The 22,175-nt window shown below is 42.5% G+C and overlaps 1 protein-coding gene across 1 annotated transcript in view; it reads right to left on the bottom strand.

Moving 5' to 3' along the window:
* The window catches only part of ninj1 (ninjurin 1), a 39,051-nt gene that overhangs the window by 1,986 nt on the left and 14,890 nt on the right, over window positions 1-22,175 (bottom strand). Inside the window, exon 2 of the mRNA XM_028825517.2 lies at window positions 1,781-2,021. Coding sequence (XP_028681350.1) covers window positions 1,781-2,021 — 241 coding nt within the window. The remainder of the gene's footprint in view (window positions 1-1,780; window positions 2,022-22,175) is intronic.

The following is a 22,175-nucleotide window of genomic DNA, read 5'->3' as shown; positions in this document are numbered from 1 at the left end:
ACTCCAGTTAGGATTTACACTCAAGACACTGTATGTGAGAGGTTGGCCTGCAGCACAGCCATGTCCACTCTGTACTGAAAGTTGCCCTTGACTGCAGTGCATCCTTGAAATTAACCCTTGTGGTAATTGTGGTTTTCCGCAGAGTTAATTCAGAGGAAATTCACACAGCATGACTTATTTAACAGAAGTAACTGCAATTTCCTATTTTCCTTTCAGCTTAATCTTCACTTCTTTATCTTGTTCACTGCAGCTGTTTTGAGATGTCTTCTTATAACCCTACAAAGTCGAAACTTTCACTTGGCTTTTTTCCCATCTCAGTACCCATAGTACATTTCTCAGATCTATTAACTGGAGTTTCCCTTGCTCTCCTTCAGTGCACGCTACTCTTATCTTGATCCACTTTGTTTTACTTTACCTTAAACTGCCTTTTATTTACTATAGGGGTCATGAAAATATGAAAGACATCGAAAATGTGCATGTGCCAATGTTCGCACTGTATGTTTATATCTTTACAGTGTGTATGTATCACACAAAGATATATAGTTTTATACATGTAACATTTTCAGACATGTAGCATGGGAGGCTGGTAAGGTGTCACTGTTGTCTCACAGCTCAGGAGATGATGTTTGAAATCCCACCTTAATCCTGTGTGAAGTCTACGTGTTCTTGCCACGTTCACGTTGAATTCCTCTGACATTGAGGTTTAGGCCTACCTTGCCTTCCAAAATGTGTGCGGATTTGACTGATTACTGACTACAAATTGTCTTTTTGTGAGAAAGTGTGGATTTGAACAAGAACTGGCATGCCATGATCCCGTAATGGATTTGGGAAAATGGCAGTGCCGAGTCTGTCTCATCCCATTCAGTTTCAATATATTCTTATAAGGTGCAAATTCAAAGGTAAAAGAAAACAAGACGCATACCATTCAATGAAATGTAAAAGATGATGACAAGCTCCAACTTAGTGCAGAAAAATGGGGAACTGTGCAAACCCATCTACATATTTCTTCAAGCTAGACAAGAAGAAACTGAACTGAATTCTGAACCCTAGCAATTCATGAAGTGGCTCACGTGGTCTGACTATTCAAAGAAAGAGCAAACATTATACTGGGGAGGACCGCAGTGGGCCAAGTGGCAGAGAGTGAAAGTTACAGCCCACTTTTTGGCAACTGAAATGGGCCTTTCTGTGTCGTACAGTGCCATTCACCACAGACCACGCTGTAAAGTCAGAACACACACATGTACAGTATGTACGTACGTAGTTAATAGCCCAGGGTGGTGCAGTACTCGGTCACTCTCTCAGGTCAGTGGAAGGTCTGCAGTAAAGCCTGTTAGCATCACCGCCAGTGCTGAACGTCCATGAACTGAGAAGGATTCTTGGGAAAGCACCAGGTTAAAAAATGACTGGTGACCACAGGTAGTCAATAACTCACCTCACATGTGCCACTCCTTGGCCATTGATGTAGATTATTTGGAACTTCGTCCCACAGTGGTGGTCAATTCTGGTCCTTCTTTGTGTATAGAATGGCCTTTTATGTCCTACTTACTCTGTTTATCTGTTTATGATGAATTAGTTGAGATTTTTCAAATAAGGAAGAACAAAATTTTGAGGTAAGGTAGTTATACTCGCTAATCATGATGATGTGTTGCATGTTGATTAGAATATGTAAGTAAGACTTCCACTGTACTCTCTAAGTATGATAATAATGTCCCTATAAATCTTTATAGCACAGTTGCAAATCCTTGACCACCATTAGTTCAGCGAATGGTTTAGGACTCACCTATGAATATGAGAAGCACACCAACAACGATCTGCAGCGTGAGCGATATACTGATGAGGGTGATGAGAGGCACGTAGAAGGAGAAGGAGCTGCCCTGTTCCACCACAGCCTTGAGCTGGGACGCGTTAGCCATCAGCAGTGCAATGTCCAGCATGCTCTCCGCTGCACTCTTCTTTGTGGCATAGTGGTTCATATTTAGTGGAACTTGTCTTCGGTTGCGACGGGAAGGAGAAGAAGGAGGCTGCAGGAGACAAAGCCACACTTAAGGAAAATGTCTGCAAGTCTAGTCATCTGCTTCCAAACTTGAATAATTCAGTTTCAGGTTGAAGAAAGAACAGAGACAACCCTGGCGGTATCAGGCAAACACCCTTACTTGGCCATGTACAGTCACCATTTAACCCTAAGATGATGTCACATGACTTATATTTGTTGGCAATGTCAGACTTGTTGACTGCAGTTGTCGATCTTGTCATCAGATGTCAATTTGCACAACTGAAAATCAATGGGCACATCCAATTTAGAGACCACTTGATGACTTTCCAGCACAGTTGTGCTCACCCCTTTTCTTGACAGCCAATAACGCGCTGCCTGACAAAACCAGTGCTATAAGACAGTTAACAGGTGTGGTGAGTTCAGTCACAATCTCATCTTTTTTTCTTTTTTGCATTCTGTCGTGGTACGTAAAACATGAAACACAATGGACGAGCTTTTCTTATGTTTATGAGCTCCAAAACACCTTGTCCCATATTCCTCATCACAGCATTATCCTAAGTGTGATTCAGGATCAGCAATCTATTTTAATACTGTAAAGCCTGAGTCACATTCAGGGTGACATGTATCGATCAGCTTTACAGTATTAAGTAACTCTTGGAACAGAAATCTGCTGCCATATATTAGATAAAATAACATAATCCAGCAAAAAATCACAAATATGCCTCTGCATTCTGCCACTTTATGGTAACTCATCAATATTTATGAGTTGGGTGGAGCCTTCAACAACAAACACAGTGGCAAATGAAAAGCCATAAAGCCAGTTTTAGAACAAACCAAAACTGAACCATTGCTTGAACTGAGTGGTGATGATGATGATATGAATTGGTCACCAGATGTTGACAGTGAAACCTGCACCTTTTCGGCAGATTCCAACCTGCCAGATGTTGGTGATGTTCACGTATGGTTTCGGTTTCATACTGCTGCTGACAATCCTGCACCTCCTTGTTGCACATTTATGGATAATCCTGACCTAAAGATGTCTGTTGATTGTGATTATCTGGATTATTTATGATTTGTCAATGATAGTCTGATGGAGAAAATAGTTGCTGAAACAAATGGCAGTGTCATAAAAGTCACAGTAGACCATTTGCTTCTTGTAGTTGTTAGCAGCCTGTTGCTGCTCTTGATAGTGCAAGGCAGGGCATCCTGAGATGGTACTGGACCACAAACTGGTTGTTGCAGGGACCCATTTTCAATGAAGTTATGAGTGTCGTTTTTCACTCATTATGAAATACCTGCATTTCACTAAGAAACCCATCATGCAGTACTAAAACTGTACAAGCTGTGGGATGTGTATCAGGTGATCATTAAAAACAGGCATAAGGTGTATGTTCCCAGTCATGACATAAGTACTGAAGAAAGTCTCATGGGTTACAACAGAAGGCTGTCATGGACCAAGTGGGCACAATTTGGTGTCAAGGTCTACTTGCTGTGCAAACCAAGCTCTGGGTACACATCTGCTAGAGCAGTGCCTGTGTGGGTTGGTGACTGTTTCAAAACATATCACATGAAGGTTGTGTACTAAATCTGCAATAGTACAGCAGTGAACACTAGACATACCCGTCCTACCGTGATTATTTTGACATTTTAGATGCAGAGGTCAGGAAAATTTGGAAAAAGATGATCCACTGTGGCAACACCTTATGGGAGCGGCCGAAAGAACAAGAACAAGTTATTTACGTGTTTCTCTTACACACGATACCATTTTTTGTTGTTGAAAAAAATTCAAAGCTTTGGCTCATTTTTCCAGGGTAAATATACAGTAATGCTAAGGAGACCACGACTGCTTTATACTCGACCTGTCCATGCTGTACATGAGAGCTACACAGCAAAAATGATATCAGACATGGAGAATGGCTCCTGCACATGGCTAGAGTTTTTAGTTTGCGCTGTGCACAGAATTTTTTCTAACTTTCCGGCGATGCATACGTGGCACTGTGTATCCGAAATGATGAATTTCAACCAGAGGCTGGTTACGTGGATGCCAAAATAAAGAATTACAGGCTAAATATAATGCAACATGTCATCAAAGAGCAATGTAGATATGCAAGAATATTTGAAGAGTGTCTGTTTATCATGAGAATATTATACTCACCCTTCCTTCCTCATTACTGGTCAATAGGTCCGACACTCTACCTTCTCTATTTTTTCCTTTTAAAGTCAGTACTAGCAGGCACAGCTCTTCTCTCATCAGCGGAGTCTCACTTCTACTGCTGTGACAATGTCAGATATGCAGCATTGACTAAACACTGTCACCTCCTGACTATCGGCATTCTGATCAAACTGCCTACAACAAGTAAGAATGTGCTTTAGCCACTGACTGCGCATATACGCTTTGCATTGTGGTCTGCATGCAGGCTTCACACGGTAAGTATAAACAAGCCTTTTCTAAGCACTGTACTTCCATTTTTTTCTTTAACATTTTATATAATTTACTGAAAGCAAATAACATTCCATCCAAGCAAGTAAAATTTTACAAAACTAAGTTCAAATTAAATTAACCCCCACCCATTAGAAAGTGGGCTATGCCGACAGAGTAAAACTTTAATAGTAGGAAAAACAAGTACAGTGGAACCTCGGGTCACAACCGTAATTTGTTCCAAAACTCTGGTCACAACCCGATTTGGTCGTGACCTGAAGTAATTTCCCCCATAGGATTGTATGTAAATACAACTGATCCGTTCCGGACCGTACGAGCTGTATGTAAATATATATTGTAGCAGTTAAGGCTTTTGTCCATCTCTTGAACCCTCAGGTACCACTCCAGACACGTTGTAAAATCACAAGATTTATTTATTTTCTTGTCTTCACATGCACAAAGCACCCTTTCCACCACACTATACATAAACACAATACTCTCAATAAACCAATACAATCCTCCACTCCCAGACACTTCGCCACCCTACCTCCCAGCTCAGCTCAGTATCTGGGCTTTCACATAGTCCTTTTATAGCTCCCGACCCGGAAGTGGTTCCTGGCACAACCCACAAGTCCATTTCCTTCCGGGTCAGGGCAAACAGTCCTCTTCTTCATCCCGGGAGCACGTCGTTCCTTCCGGACACGTGAAGCTGACGCACTCCCGGGTTATAGGGCACACAAGAGCCCACTAGCCCCCCTACAGCGACTCCCGGTGGTCCCCAAGGTATCCAGCAGGGCTGTGTATAGAAACTACAAAGTCCATAAGGCCCTGCTGGAACTCGGGGCACCATCATGCTGTCCGGAGGGCTCCTCCTAGTGGCCTGGGGGTGGCGACCGGAGTCCATAGCCGGTCGTCCATCACAATATATATATGCTCGCTCACGCTCTCTCTCTCTCGCTCACTGCACAGGGAGAGACTGAACACGTGCGGAAATCATCGGCGCGTACGAACCGGAAGGAAAACTGGCTTGTTCGTCACCCGAGTGTGTGGTCGTGAATAGATGCAAAAGTTTGGGGAACTTTTTTGGTCGTAACCCGATTTGTACGTGTTCAGAGACGTTTGTGACCCGAGGTTCCACTGTAAATAAATACATACATAAAAATAATTAAAATAAATAAGGGAAGAGAATCCACTTCCTCAATTTAAATGCTTATTCTAAAATGTTATTGATTAGATCCTGCGAGGTTTTAAAAAAGTTTTGCACAGATCCTCTAAGTGAGAATTTGTTTTTTTCCAATTTCAAATAATATATAACATCAGTTACCCACTGACTCAAAAGAGGAGAGTTAGGATTCTTCCAGTTGAGCAAAATAAGTCTACATGCCAATAGTGAAGTAAAGGCAGTTACAGTTTGTTTGTCTTTCTCCACCTTAAGCCCATCTGGAAGTACACCAAACACAGCTGTTAGGGGATTAGGAGGGATTGTGACACAATTGTACTTCTAGATAAGCATTCATTGGTTGTCAGCTCTCATGTACACACAGCCCACCTCTGTGGCTAAAGACAAAAGAAAACCTGTTTGATTTTGTTGGAGTGAGTTGGCAGGTAAGTCAGAATACATGACTGGCCTTCATGGAAGTGCAATTGCCCTCCAACTCACTAAGATTATGTAAATGAAGGCTACGACTGAAAGGCGCTGGAAAAGTCGTCAAATGTAACATGGCCTTAACTTTCATGTCTTTTGGATGTGGGAGAAACAATGAAGTACCAGGACCAAACCCAAAAGACATGGGGAGTACATGAAGGGCCCCACATTGTGACCAAACCAGGATTGAAACTCGGGACTCTGAAGCTTTGAGGCAGTAACACTAATGTTGTGCCACCATGCTGCAAAGCCAAAATGTATCATGAGTGGAATTAATGATATCTACAGGCAATTAGAAACAGGGTGTCTTTTCCACAACAAGGTGCCATCAGTCTTGAGAGGCTCTGTGGTATGTTGGCAGAGTGCTATCTGAGGTACCTAGAGGAGCAGAATGGCCTAGTCAACTATTCCAGAGAACTGAAATACTACCAGTGACCACAGTGACTGGCTGCTTAGGCTTGATGACCTTTATCTAAGTGGTTACTTTTTAACCAGACTCCAGGACTGCCCTCTGCCCCAAATCTGACTTCTGAAGCCATGGCCTCCTTGTAATATTCTACTAAGTATCTCCTCAGGACTTAAAATGACTCAAGGGGTAAATATGAACAATCTGTCCTGGCTATGCAGATCTTGAGTACAAAAGGAGCCTGATCAATTACACAGAATCAAGCTGTGACAGTGGAGACCAGCAGTGCGGTGCAAGGCTCACTGTGTCCAGCATAATAAAAGCTGACCAAAGGGCAGCTGGAAATGGACCACTCTGAGCTGTTAACCTACTGATCTGCAGCCATTAGTTCTGGACTGTGGGCCCAGAATATCAAGGGAATGCGCCAACACTACTCAGGAAATTGGCTTTCCTGAAGTCCCATCTCTATGTGGCATCTCATTTTGTTTATTAACTCTATTCTGAATTTTTAAAATCCCCTACTTGATATGACCGTTTTTTTAACATCTGATCAGTATGATCATCTAGAATTCTGTCAAATATTTCTGTTTGAAGACTTATAGACAACTGAATGGTTATGTTACATTAAAAATATTTTTGACGATTAGAACAATCAAATTAAGAAAAGCCCATTCAGCCCAACAAACCTCACCTATCTTATCCGCTTAATTCTTCTAAAATAACATCAAGTCGAGTTTTGAAAGTCCCTATAGTCCTGCTGTCTACCACACTACTTGGTAACTTATTCTATGTGTTTATGGTTTTCGGTGTGAAAAAAAAACTTTCTAAATTTTGTGTGAAATTTACCCTTAACAAGTTTCCAACTGTGTCCCCGTGTTCTTGATGAACTCATTTTAATATAACAGTCTTGATGCACTGTACTAATTCCTTTCATAATTTTAAACACTTCAATCATGTCACCTCTTAATCTTCTTTTGCTTAAACTGTAAAGGCTCACCTCTTTTGATCTTTCCTCATAATTCAACCCCTGTAGCCCTGGAATCAGCCTAGTCGCTCCTCTCTGGACTTCTTCTAGTGCTACTATGTCTTTTTTGTAGGCCTGGAGACCAAAACTGCACCCAGTACTCCAGATGAGGCCTCACCAGTGCGTTATAAAGCTTGAGCAGAACCTCCTTGGACTTGTATTCCACACATCAGGGCACACATTCACATTCTGTTAGCCTTCACTGTCTGGAAGTTGATAGCAAAGAGTGTACTACGACACTTAAATCCTTCTCATAAGGTGTACTTTCAATTTCCAGACCTCCCATTCTGTATTCAAACCCAACATTTTTACTTCTGTGGACGAAAAAGGCACACTGAAATCAGGCAGATAATATTTCTTCAGTTCTCTTTATTATTCATTCGGAGTCACAGTAAGTAGAGATTCAAAGAGCATAACTTATTGCCGCAAAACTCAATTTGAACCCTGATCAAAAGCCAGGAGGGGTTTTTTATACTTCAGCATCTCATGATTAATAAGACAGAAAAACATTCTTATCATCTAAGTAGAATTAAACAATATGTCTGTTGAGCTAAGCATTATCTGTGTTCTCAAAGCTAAGCGCAGGAGAGACGCCTTTGCATAAACTACATGTACTTTCTGCAGCCTTGTGACCTTGTCCCTGAAACATTCACTCTGAGAAAGGGAAAACAAGAAACAGCTTACATTTTATTCATGTGGACACTATTTCTCCTGAACCCTGGAATAACATATTTTTGTTAGTTCATAAGCCAAAGCGTCTCTCACTGGCAAGTTATAAATTAGTTGTTATAAAATTCTAATTAACTATATATGGTGCTGAGGAGAACATTCTTCTTCTACACTTCCTATGTATAATACCATTTACATACATTAAATTTCATCTGCCACAAATCTGTCCAAGCCTGTATCCTGTCCAAGTCCCTATGAAATGATTCAACGGAGACTGTCTGCCAGTCCATCTAGCTAGGTATCATCAGTGGACTTACAAACTTGTTACTTTTATTCCTGCTTAAATCATTTATACATATTAAAATATTTTCATGTGTGTTTTGTTTTTGAGGTGAATGCCACAAATGAACAAACATACTGTCAAATTCAGCATTTTGTTGGGGGAGAACCCCCCCCCCCCCCATTTAATTACATGAAGGCTTAGAAGTACACTAAGGGGTCTTTCCAGTGTTGTTCTTAGCAGTGGCCCCCAGAAAATGATAAGCTTTACTAAAGCCTCTGGTATACTGTAGGGATACAGTGCCCAGGGAGGACAATTTACTCCACATTTTAAAAACCCAAGTACTGTACTATATATGCATGTGGACACAACGTACTGTAAATGACAATGCTGAGACAAGCAGTCAATGCCAAAGTTACTTCAGCTAGAAAATGTGCCATTACTTACACAGCAATTAGCTATGCTAGCTGTACCACCACCACCACCCTCATATTCTGTCTTCTTTAGCCCAGCCTTTGTAGAAAGAAGCTGAGGTACCCAGAGAAACACTCACATATAGTATGCCGGGACGTCAGCCGAGCTGCATCAAACTAGGGTCTCTGCAACTACTACGTAGCATGGACCACAGCATCTCCAATGATACTACGACATTAAAATTAAAGGTGAACACCTGCCTTTTCCTCAATACGTTTTAAAACTGGCTTCTCAGTTCTTCTTTGATGACTCAGGCGCCGCTGAGAGTGGCAGCCTTTTCAGCAGCTCCGTGTACGACTTTATTTTTCTACCTTTTATTTTTCTCTTTTTTATTGATCACTCCTATCACTTTCTTTTATGTGGATTCGTTCCCTGGACACTTTTACTTTTACAACGTGGACATGGATTTTTACACGCCAAGACTCATCTATTCAAGTAGTCAACTTCAAGCGCTGACAACAAATGCCAGTGTCAGTGTGGTTCTCTATTTACCTGACGAGGTAAGAAGGCGGTATCGAGGCAGCAGAGCCGGCACTAAGCTAAAAATGAAGCGGCTTGTGAGAAAGTGCCGTTTTAAGCCTTCGGTGCCTTCTGTGATCCTGGGAAATGTGAACTCAATATCAAATAAGATCAACGAACTGGCTACGCTGGTGAAAAATGTCAGAACCTACAGAGAATGCAGTTTGTTGTGTTTTTGCGAAATGTGGCTAACTACCACCATCCCAGATGCTAACGTGGAGCTACCCGGGTTTAGTACAGTTAGAGCGGACAGAGACGCAAGTACCTGCAGGAAGCAGAAAGGAGGAGGACTCACTCTCTATGTCAATACAAGGTGGTGTAACTCTGGACATGTTAACATCAAAGTCTCCACTTGCTGTAGGGACATCGAACTGTTGGACGTAAGTTTGTGTCCCTATTACTTGCCCAGAGAGTTTGGACACATCATTGTTGTTATTGTTTACATCCCTCCTCGGGCGGATGTGGAGATAGCGGGTGACATCATCCATTCTGCTGTTGCTAAGTTATAACCGCAGCATCCTGAGGCGCTTGTGCTAATCGCTGGAGATTTTAACCATGTAACGCTGGACAAAACATTACCTGCCTTCTCCCAGTATGTGGACTGTAACACCTGGGGAAATAAGACTATTGACTTACTGTATGCAAACGTTAAAGATGCATACAGCGCCACCCCGCTGCCTGCGCTTGGGAAAGCAGATCATAACCTGGTTCTGCTTGAGCCTCGTTACAAACCAAGAGTGAGGGAGCTACCTACAACCACACGCTCATTCAGGAAGTGGTCCGCTGAGGCAGAGCAGGCTCTGAGAGACTGCTTTGGAACTACAGACTGGAATATCCTGCAGGGATCACATAGTGAGAACACTGAGGAGGTTGTTGACTGCACTACTGACTACATCAACTTCTGTATGGACATTGTAGTTCCAGTAAGAACTGTACGCTGCTATGCTAACAACAAGCCATGGATTACATGTGACATCAAGGGCCTTTTGAACCAGAAGAAAAGGGCTTTTAAAGGCGGTGATCAGCATGAGCTCAAGCGCGTGCAGAAGGAACTCAGAGTCCAGCTCAGGGCGGCGAAGGAGCAGTATAGGAGAAAGCTGGAGCAGAAGCTGCAGAATAACAGCATGAAGGAAGTGTGGGATGGGAAGAAGATCATCACTGGCTGCAGCTCGAAGCGGGATGCCACCATCGAGAGAGACGTGAAGAGAGCAAACCAAATGAACAACTTCTTTAACAGGTTTGACCTCCCTAACCCACTCTCACCTCGGTGTACTACACCCTCCACCCATCCTTCTGCTGATACCAGCATAGGAGAGACATTCCCACCCACAAAAAAAGCACAGGTGAGCAGAGAGCTGAGGAGACTTCGTGCCAGCAAAGCAGTGGGTCCAGATGGAGTATCGCCACGACTGTTGAAGGTCTGTGCGCTGGAGCTGGGGAGTCCTCTACAGCGCATCTTCAACCTGAGCCTGGAACAGGGGAGAGTCCCGAGGCTTTGGAAAACATCTTGCATCACGTCCTAGTGAGCTGAACGACTTCCGGCCTGTCGCTCTGACGTCACATGTGATGAAGACCATGGAGCGGCTGCTGCTTCACCACCTGAGGCCACAGGTACACCACGCCCTCGACTCTCTGCAGTTTGCATACCAGGAGAAGGTGGGAGCGGAGGATGCCATCATCTATATGCTACATCGATCCCTCTCCCACTTGGACAGAGGCAGTGGTGCAGTAAGAATTATGTTTCTAGACTTCTCTAGTGCCTTCAACACCATCCAACCTCTGCTCCTTAGGGACAAGCTGACAGAGATGGGAGTAGATTCATACCTAGTGGCATGGACCGTGGACTATCTTACAAACAGACCTCAGTATGTGCGTCTTGGGAACTGTAGGTCTGACATTGTGGTCAGCAACACAGGAGCGCCGCAGGGGACTGTACTTTCTCCGGTCCTGTTTAGCCTATATACATCAGACTTCCAATACAACTCGGAGTCCTGCCATGTGCAAAAGTTCGATGACGACACTGCTATCGTGGGCTGCATCAGGAGTGGTCAGGAGGAGGAGTATAGGAACCTCATCAAGGACTTTGTTAAATGGTGCGACTCAAACCACCTACACCTGAACACTAGCAAAACCAAGGAGCTGGTGGTGGATTTTAGGAGGCCCAGGCCCCTCATGGACCCCGTGATCATCAGAGGTGACTGTGTGCAGAGGGTGCAGACCTATAAATACCTGGGAGTGCAGCTGGATGATAAATTGGACTGGACTGCCAATACTGATTCTCTGTAGAAGAGAGGACAGAGCCGACTATACTTCCTTAGAAGACTGGCGTCCTTCAACATCTGCAATAAGATGCTGCAGATGTTCTATCAGACGGTTGTGGCGAGCGCCCTCTTCTATGCGGTGGTGTGCTGGGGAGGCAGCATTAAGAAGAAGGACGCCTCACGCCTGGTGAGGAAAGCAGGCTCTATTGTAGGCATGGAGCTGGACAGTTTGACATCTGTGGCAGAGCGACGTGCGCTCAGCAGGCTCCTATCAATTATGGAGAATCCACTGCATCCACTAAACAGTATCATCTCCAGACAGAGGAGCAGCCTCAGCGACAGACTGCTGTCACTGTCCTGCTATACTGACAGACTGAGGAGATCATTCCTCCCCCAAACTATGCAACTCTTCAGTTCCACCCGGGGGGGGGGGGGGGTAAACATTAACATTATTCAAAGTTATTGTCTGTTTTTACCTGCATTTTTATTACTCTTTAATTTAATATTGTTTTTTGTATCAGTATGCTGCTGCTGGAGTATGTGTATATTTTTTTGTAGTTATGGACCAGAAAAATCTTTAGTCTCATGTTTTCATGCAGAACAGAGATAACAGTTTCTGATAAAATAGGTCTATAATGACCAGCACTGGACAACAGCAAACAATGTCAAAAACATCCATAAAAAATCTCATGTTACTTATAAACCACTTCTGGAGAACACTTACAAACAAAAATTAAATGTGAAAGAGCATTTGAATTGTGGGACAGCCTCCAGTTGTTACATTTTTATTCATATCCACAAATGAAGGGCCATTTCAGATTTGCTGTACCGATATTTTCTTCCATTATTTTTTACCTCAAGTACTGATGCAGGCTTTGTTGTGTCTATCACTTCTCAACCCCAGTGACTCCTACACTTTCATCATTTTCTATTCTGACTTAATGCTAGATAATTTCCTGGCTCTTCTTAATGTCTCAATGACCTCCTTTGATTTATCTTGAATTTAAATGATTTTATAATCCAAGTTTTTATCTTCTGTTTTAATTATGTTTGTTTGCTTTATAATGCACCATGTGTTAAGACTTGCTGCCAACAGTGTTACGTAACATAAAAATCAACTGATTAACTGAGTGTTCTTTTCTTCTAGCTTACTTTTAAGTTATCTGAATATTATTTAGAACATTATTGGAACATTGTAAAAATGGGCTGCCTTTTCCTGCGATATAAAACTTAACATGGTGAATGATAAAAGGAAAAAAAATTAGTTTGAATCCCTGTGCTCAAAAAAACAGAGAGTACATACTGTATTAGGAGCCCCAAAACCAAAAGCCATTTAGGGAGACTCACTTCTGACAGTGCACACTGCGGAGTCCCTGCCTCATTGTGGCCTTCTTGAATGAACGTCAATGGCCAAGGAGCAGGAAAGGGTTAATGACAGCAGTCTGGACCACTTGAAGCAATTCAAGATACTTAATAAAATAGTTATAAAGCGATAAAGAAAAAAAGAGATTAAAAAGAGTGCAGCGTAAAAGGTAGATGGTGAAAAGGAAGAGACAGACAGACAGAAAGACTGATGAAATTGAAACAGAACGAAGACATTGATACAAGTGAATGGCATGAGTGGGACCCACTGAGAGCAGAGGAGAGAAAATGGAGAAATCAGGTAGGAAAGATAACACTAAGCATAGTGATAAGGGGAGATGAAGACCTAGAGAAGGGGGAGAGAGAAAAGAAATTAAAAGGGGCTTAGACAAAGAGAGACAATAAGGATAAGAAAACTGTAGGAAGAGAAGAGGGTATAAACAAGGAATTCTCACACCTTTATTAAATGAGTATAACTCACTCGAAAGCAAGGCTTTAGAACCTATTTTTAGGTTATAACTTTCACTCATTTTTCAAAAACTACATATGAAATATGTGCAATATTCCCTCCATGGTGCACACACAGCTTTTTGCATAAGGTTTTTCAATAGTTCATAAAAAAGAGTCAAGAAATGTACCACTTTGCTGAAGATTTCCAAAGGGAGGATGGTACAACATCCCATAGGCAAATTTGAATCCTGAAGTTGACATGATGAGTTTGTCTTATGACCATCACTTATGGACATCATTCAGACACAGTGTGAGGAAACACGTAGGTGAAAGTCTGCAGGGGGAGAGATGCATGCTGGAATGGCAGAAAGGGAAATGTTCTGAACAGCAAGGTACTATTTTAGATTTGAATATGAAAACACGACACCAGGTGAGATGTGGACAGCTTACAAGGGTGGTCATTCCCTAAGGAAGCTCCAGCCTTTACCATGCACCTCCTGTAGCTAACAGTGAGACACAGCTTAAAAAGAGAGCAGTGTTTCACGAAGGCAACTGCAGTTAATCAGAGTCCCCACCACAAAAGATTTAATATACAGTTCTGCCATGAACCATTAACTTCTGCCAATTTACTTGTGTCCGTCCTTCCTCCTCCACTCCTCTGGGTAAAGAAACACAGCCTGTGGAGAATAAACTGATAGTGCAGGAGCTGACTTCAAACATTTGCAATTCAGGATGACAGTTCGAGTGTGTAGAGAGGAGCAGTCCATGAATGAATGACATACAGGAATAAACTAAACTCAATTCCTCTTCAGCTCTGCTGTTAGACACTGATGTTAATACAAACCTGCAATTTGTATCAATTTTAAGCCAGCTTTTATGTCTATCTGTATGTAACGCACTGTTTAAAAAAGTACACAGTCATGTTTCCCTTGAAACTCTTTCCAACTTTTGGTTGTGGGCAGTTCACAGCATATTTGTCCAGCTTCGGGAATGAATTAATAAACAGTATGTACTTCGATAGTGTAAATAAACATGCCACTTTAATAAATACATTTTAAAATGCATTCTTTAAATTTCTGCTCATAAAGGAAAACAATTTGCACTCATCAAACCAGCCTTTAGAGAGGACATTAGACATATGTCCATCCATCCATCCATCCATTCTCTTCCGCTTATCCGAGGTCGGGTCGCGGGGGCAGCAGCTTGAGCAGAGATGCCCAGACTTCCCTCTCCCCGGCCACTTCTTCTAGCTCTTCCGGGAGAATCCTGAGGCGTTCCCAGGCCAGCCGGGAGACATAGTCCCTCCAGCGTGTCCTGGGTCTTCCCCGGGGCCTCCTCCTGGTTAGACGTGCCCGGAACACCTCCCCAGGGAGGCGTCCAGGAGGCATCCTGATCAGATGCCCGAGCCACCTCATCTGATTCCTCTCGATGCGGAGGAGCAGCGGCTCTACTCTGAGCCCCTCCCGGATGACTGAGCTTCTCACCCTATCTTTAAGGGAGAGCCCAGACACCCTGCGGAGGAAACTCATTTCAGCCGTTTGTATTCACGATCTCGTTCTTTCGGTCACTACCCATAGCTCATGACCATAGGTGAGGGTAGGAACATAGATCGACCGGTAAATTGAGAGCTTTGCCTTATGGCTCAGCTCCTTTTTCACCACGACAGACCGATGCAGAGCCCGCATCACTGCGGACGCCGCACCGATCCGCCTGTCGATCTCACGCTCCATTCTTCCCTCACTCGTGAACAAGACCCCGAGATACTTGAACTCCTCCACTTGGGGCAGGATCTCGCCACCAACCCTGAGAGGGCACTCCACCCTTTTCCGGCTGAGGACCATGGTCTCGGATTTGGAGGTGCTGATTCCCATCCCAGCCGCTTCACACTCAGCTGCGAACCGATCCAGAGAGAGCTGAAGATCACGGCCTGATGAAGCAAACAGGACAACATCATCTGCAAAAAGCAGTGACCCAATCCTGAGTCCACCAAACCGGACCCCCTCAACACCCTGGCTGCGCCTAGAAATTCTGTCCATAAAAGTTATGAATAGACATATGTACATTATTTTAAAATATGAAACCATGGCAATACAGTATTAAGCACTGTTACCTCATTCATGGGCTTGACGTTGTGGGCTCAAATTCTAAAGCCAGGCATTGTCTCTATGGATTTTGCACGTTCTGCCCTTGTTTGTGTGGATTTTCCTTCATGTAGTCCAATTTGTCTCCCACATCCCCGAAGGCTTGAAGGTTAGGTGGACTGGAAATTCCAAATTTTCATCTGTGTGAATGTGCAATGGCACCTTCCTTACTCTCAGTGCTTCAGGGATAGGCCCTGGCCCCGGCCTCACCATGAGCCTGAATTGGACTAAGCAGGTCTGAGAATGTTAGGTTATTTAAGTGGGACATGTTGGCATAGTAGTTAATGCTACAGCCTTTCAGCACCAGAAACCATGGAGTGACTTCTTAATTAGTGTCTGGCTGTGTGCAGTTTGCACACTCTCCCTGTGTCCATGTAGTTTCCTCTGCGTACTCTGGATTCTGCAATATCCCAAAATATGCATTTTAGATTGACTAGTATCTCTAAATTGGCCTGGCGTCAATGTGTATGGGTATGTGATGAACTAGCATCTTAACTTCAGCTCATACTTCTCTTCTACCCAGTGCTTCCCCCTATGGCTTTGTAATGAATAAAGTGAGCTTAGGAGATGGATGGATAGATAATTATTTCTGAATATAAACTAAATCCCTTGTAGCTAGAAGTGGGTACTCTTGTGGTGACCCTGCACTCAAAAGAAAGGCAAGCAGCTCTGAAATAGCAGTATGAGAAAAGACATTTATTATAAAAAATAAGGAATTACAGAGGCATACAGGGTTTTGCATATATATAACATAAATGATAATTGAAAAAAACAACTTAGCGCCTCTCTGGACTTACCTATACAAAGTATACTATTTGTGTATCTCCTCCTTCTCATTTCCTCTGTCTTTTTTCTTCTATCCTTTCTTTCTCTCACCAGTAGAGCTCTTGCCAACACTCATGCTACTGACTATAGACTCACTAGTATGGTGACCTGAAGGTTCTTTTAACCGCCAACCAAGAAAGAATTCTGAAGCAAGCCTGTAGTCTCCTTCTTGGGTTAGGAACTCCTGCGGCTATCCACCCAGAACTCCATCTAGCATCCCCGGATGCACCTGCAATCCTGAGCCCTACATCTCCCTGAAAGAGCCAGGCCATCCCCAACAGGTTTGTCCACAGCAGGGATCAGGTAGCCACTTATCAGCCTTGTAACTCCTATCTTCTGTGGTTTCACACTGTACTTTATCCATATTAGTGTCACAAGAGTAGTACACCTGTAGATATGATTCACTGCTGGTTGTTTTGTGTTATTGACAATGTTACCACTCCCAGTGCCCTTAACATCATGGCATCTTATGGCAAAGCTCATGTGTTGCACTATGTCCAGATGTCTACATTTGTGATTTCTAACAGGCCTATTGTTACATGCAACTAATAGGAGTTCTTTTCAAAAGCATGTAAATAAAGAAAATCCCCCTCCTGTAGCTATTTTACATAGTGAGGCTTGTTTAACTATTCAGGTTGTTTTATTTGGGACAAAGCAAGGAAGAAACCAAACCTGCTATGGTGTCCATCACAGGGCACACAGTCACATAATTTAGAAATACTTGCTAACCTAACCTAAAAGTGAGAAGAAAGCAGAGCACAAAGAGAAATCCCACATGGACAAGTGGAGAATATGACAACCGCACAAAGTCAGTGAATGAACCTGAATATGAACCCAGGTCTCTGCAGCTAAGAGCCAGCAGTGTCAAGTCAATTAAATTCGACAAATGTTAAACAGGCAGAGGCACACTAGAATAAATGGAATTAATCTCAACTGGGCAATTTTACTCAAAATAAAAGGAGTTTTAAAGGAAAGCAGAAATAAGAATGAAAAGTCAGCTATTCCCTGTTCCATCCTAATTTGTTTGTCTGCCTCACCTTCACCCATTCTTACAGTAAGTCCCATGCTACAATTTCATATTATCAGGTTAGTCCAATGCAGCTAACTCCTCCATTCCTTCTTCACGTTCCTGTTCTGTCCTTCCTCCTAAACCGGCTACTCTAAAAATATCTTGTTGCCCAACTGGCTTTCTCTTGTATCCTTCACTATCGAAATGTATTTTACAAAAAAAAAAAATCCAAACTCTTATTTCACTTCCTCATGCAATGGTCATGCACTTTGTGTTGTAACTCCAAAAATTTCAGGGACCCAAGAGAATGAAGCGCAAAGAACAAAATGTAAGAGTACTGAACAGTCATGGTGGGGAGAGGGGAAGGCAAAAGTTGTTGAGCTCTCCCTTCTTGCATCCCAAGACTATGATACCACAGGATCTGCACTGAGGCTTAATGCAATTCAAAAGAAAATCCACTTTATTTTTTATAGTTAATACATATTTAATACAAAAGCTTGGCAGAGTCCAGTTACAGATGCAGAAGTTCTTAATTATTTACTGCTGCCGTCAGCATCTGAAAATGGCCTGTCTGACACAGAGTCGCGTGAGTGATTCAAGAACAAAGGGTTCTCGTATTCAGGTTTGCTTTCAACTCTAATGTTCTTTACCGGTTTACTACAATAAACAGCACAAATCTATCACTCAGTTGTGCAGATGTCATTTCATACCTCTCAATTCTCTCCAAAGGTTTTGAGAAGTTCAGAAAATTAAATACTTACAGAATGATCTCAAAAATGCAACTCTTTTTCTCATTTTCTCTGTTAATGTGTTAATATTATACTGGTGTCAGGTGCACAAGGTCACAGAGCACTGCCTGTCAGTGCCAGCTCATCAGACAAGAGAAGGCAGGGAGACCAATGGGAAACACACTGCTCCACCGAGCAGCCGCCTGTGCACACCCAAAAAGAAAAACTGGTCTGGGCATCACCCTGATGAAGAAGATATGTTGATGAAAGATAAAAAAGAATGTAAAAACCAAAAAAGAATCCAAAATACATGTAGGAAGTTCTACACAGAAAAGTCATAAAAAGATGATAACTGTATATTCAAAACCATAGGGCAAATAAACAGAATCCAAAGACAGGCAAAAAGGTTAAAAATTAAAATCCAAACCAAAAGAAATGCACAAGAGAAAACTTGAATAAACACAAAGGACAGAGCAAAGATCAAAAAACACTAAAACACTACACTGAGTCAAGGGGAGTACTAGGGTAATGGCTGTGGCAAGTATTCAAGTAAAGCCACTACCCTAGACTCCATTTTAAGCCAATGTCATATTATGTGACTTCTAGTCGCGGAGTATGTCAGATTTGCTGAATGCAGTCATTGATCTCATCAACTGGACTATATCAGTTTGCACAAATGAAAGCCACTGTTCCTGTTGTATTTAATGAGTGCCGAACTTCCAGTGCAGTAATGCTCGTCTCTTTGTGTGAGAGCCTACAACAGAGCTGGCACTGTACAAAGGGTTAACAACTTAACAGGTACAGAGTGTTCTGCCAGTCTCAACTTTTTTTTTCCATTCTGTTTTAGTATGTAAAACACAAGACATCAGAAAGATGAGTCTCTCTTCTGTTTGGGAGGATCAAAACATGTGTGTTCCCTATTACTCATCGCTACAGTCTATGCACTGTACTTCTGGATGAGCATTCATTGGTTGTCAGCTCTCAGGCACACTGAGCCCAGCCCTCTGACTAAAGACAACAGAAAGCCTGTTCAATTTTATCTGAGCCAGTCATAGGATATTAGGTGTGAGTTGCGGAGAATGTCACAAGAGGTATCAGCTTCACGGGAGCATGCTGTCAACTGCCTCTGACTCAATAAGATTATGTAAATGAAGACTACAACTGGAAATAGCTGAAAAATTAGCCTAATGTGGCCTTTATTGCCCCCAATGCCTCTGTCATGTGACTGCTGGGTAAGAAATGTTATCATATAACAGACCCAGAGAGGCAGGTGAATGTAAGGTACTGGGATTCCTACTACCAGTTCATTTGTTTGTGAAACAACATTGTAAAATCATCTAATTCTCATAGATTCTAACATGGTAAATAACAAGCTCCTGTGTTGGTGAAATGGTTTAGGTATAACTGATAACCTACACCAGATTAAAGCACATTCCTCAACCTGCTGGCAGAGGACCCCCTTTTGACTACTTCTACTGTGCATTACTTACTCCACATAGGTTATGTGACAAACTTGCAGCCAGTGCCCCCTTCTTTAATTGGATAGTTCCTCCTCCTCCTTTATTCTTAAAGGCCATGTTCTGTTTCATCGCCCACAAATCCCTCGTCTTTTACTGCTCTCCTTAGCAATTCCTACTCTTTGTGGCAAGCTTATAAAAAAACGAGTATGAATCATCAGAACCCAAGCCTGCCAAATATTGTGGTTTCTGAAGAGTCCTCATTTTCCAGTCCAGACCACATATTTAAAAATCTACAAACACATTATAAAAGCCAAACAGCCACTTTAAAAACCATTGTGCAAAAACACAATGAGATGAAGTTGATTTTAACATTAAAATGGGTGTGTTCACTATTTCTAAAAAGTATTTTTTAATCAGCCAATTTCAGTTTTTTAATCATTCTGGAAAGCAGTTACTGTTGTATTAATAGAATATGTGAGCAGCATTTTCTACGAAACTAGGCCAGCACGCATTCACATGAAGAAACATTGCTAAGGTGACAGCATCATGAGCATCAATGTTTAGTCAGAGGTGTCCCTGCTCACATAATTTATTTGACAAAAGAGGTTAATTAAAAATTAAACAGAGTTTCTGTGGAATTTCTGTTACTTTATTGAGAGAACATCCACTTTTATTAAGAAATGCACAATATTCTGAATGTGAACAGGAGTCTCACTAGCAAATACACTCTTTGAAATGAAAGAGGTGGCAGTGATTTTAAAGTAAGGGATCAGGAGATAAACCACAGTCAAAAATGAGAAAAATGTGTAACCAGAAATTCAAAGTGTCAAAGCCATAAGAAAACCCTAATTTGTAATCAAGCTAAGAAGTCAAACAACAAAGACAGTGCAAGAGAAACGTTTCAGGTGTCCAAAATCTTGGATAACCAGGAAGTGCATGATGTTGACCTTTATACCTTTGACCCACTTATGTTACACACTGCACAGGTCAGGATGACTCCACACACCAACACCATACAAACAAAAATGATGGCGCCTTTTAAAAAATTAAAATGGTGTAATGGGAGAACACAATTTTTAGCATTGTTAAAAATAGCTAAGGTTAAAATCTATCCATCCATCCATCCATTGTCTAACCCGCTATATCCTAACACAGGGTCACGGGGATCTGCTGGAGCCAATCTCAGCCAGCACAGGACGCAAGGCAGGAACAAATCCCTGGGCAGGGCGCCATCCCACCGTAGAGCACACACACACACCAAGCACACACTAGGGACAATTTAGGATCGCCAATGCACCTAACCATGTCTTTGGACTGTGGGAGGAAACCGGAGCACCTGGAGGAAACCCACGCAGACACGGGAAGAACATGCAAACTCCACGCAGGGAGGACCCGGGAAGCGAACCCAGGTCTGCTAACTGTGAGGCAGCAGCGCTACCACTGCGCCACCATGACATTAAAATCTGAAAATTAAATATGAATTTGTTAGGTTTCAAAATCTAGTTTAATAAAGTATACTTTCTATTTAAAACCCAAGGAAACCCTGAAAAAAGTAAAAACAGCAGCTGATCATAACAGCAAGAAGTTAGCAGGGCCAGGGCACCCTCCAGAGCGGCACGTGACAGGAACACAGCTGGTGTCAAGGATGTCTGATTCTGTATGTACAGAAAGAGTGAGGTGAATAAGGGCAGGCAAGATGTAAAGTAGGCAGCACCAAGTCACTGGATTCAATCATTAATTATAACGTTTTGATGTTCTTACTCTCATTTTTATGATTTTTACCATTTTGGTTTCACATTAGCCTTAATGTGTGCGTGTGTGGTGTGTGTGAGTTTTACTTTTGATGGACTAGCACCCAATCTAGGGGTTGTTCCTGCCTTGCACCCTATACTTGTTGAAATAGGCTCCAAATTCCCTCACACCCTGCTCAGGTTAAAGTTTAGAAAATAGATCCATGGATATATAATTATGGCATCATCATCTGCCACTCTGAGGTTTGGTTGCTGTTACACCACATTTTGTTCAGGACATGTTCTACCTGCAGGAGGAATACTGGCCGGTATACTGTGACCTGTGCAGTGATCAAAGGCAGAGTCCTTGGTGGACTGGCAGGTGAGGTAGAAAGCTATCAACTAGATATAGTTAGGATCATGTCCACCCACTTGTTTGATACAGGAACAAAACCTCTTGAAAGAGGCTGGACTCTCCTTTACTCTGTAATTGTCCTGGGGGATATTGGGCAGGAGTGGGCTTTTTATAGAGTCCCTACTTGATTAATGCCATCTTTGAGTTTGCCCCAGAGAATGATAGGGATACCTTTGTGCGGCTGAATGTCGTTGAGGGAGGAACTCCCTTCCATTCTTGGAGTCACTGGTGGGGATCCTGGAAAGGGTCCCAGGTGGAGATTCCATAGTTCTGCTGGGAGACTTCAATGCCCACATGGGTAATGATGGAAACACCTGGAGAGGTGTGACTGTGAGGAATGGTCTACTTGATCTAAACCCAAGATG

The sequence above is a fragment of the Erpetoichthys calabaricus genome, chromosome 18 (genome assembly GCF_900747795.2).
Source record: "Erpetoichthys calabaricus chromosome 18, fErpCal1.3, whole genome shotgun sequence".
NCBI lineage: Eukaryota > Metazoa > Chordata > Cladistia > Polypteriformes > Polypteridae > Erpetoichthys > Erpetoichthys calabaricus.
Note: the sequence above shows the minus strand (reverse complement) of the source record. Positions and strands in the feature narration are given on the sequence as shown.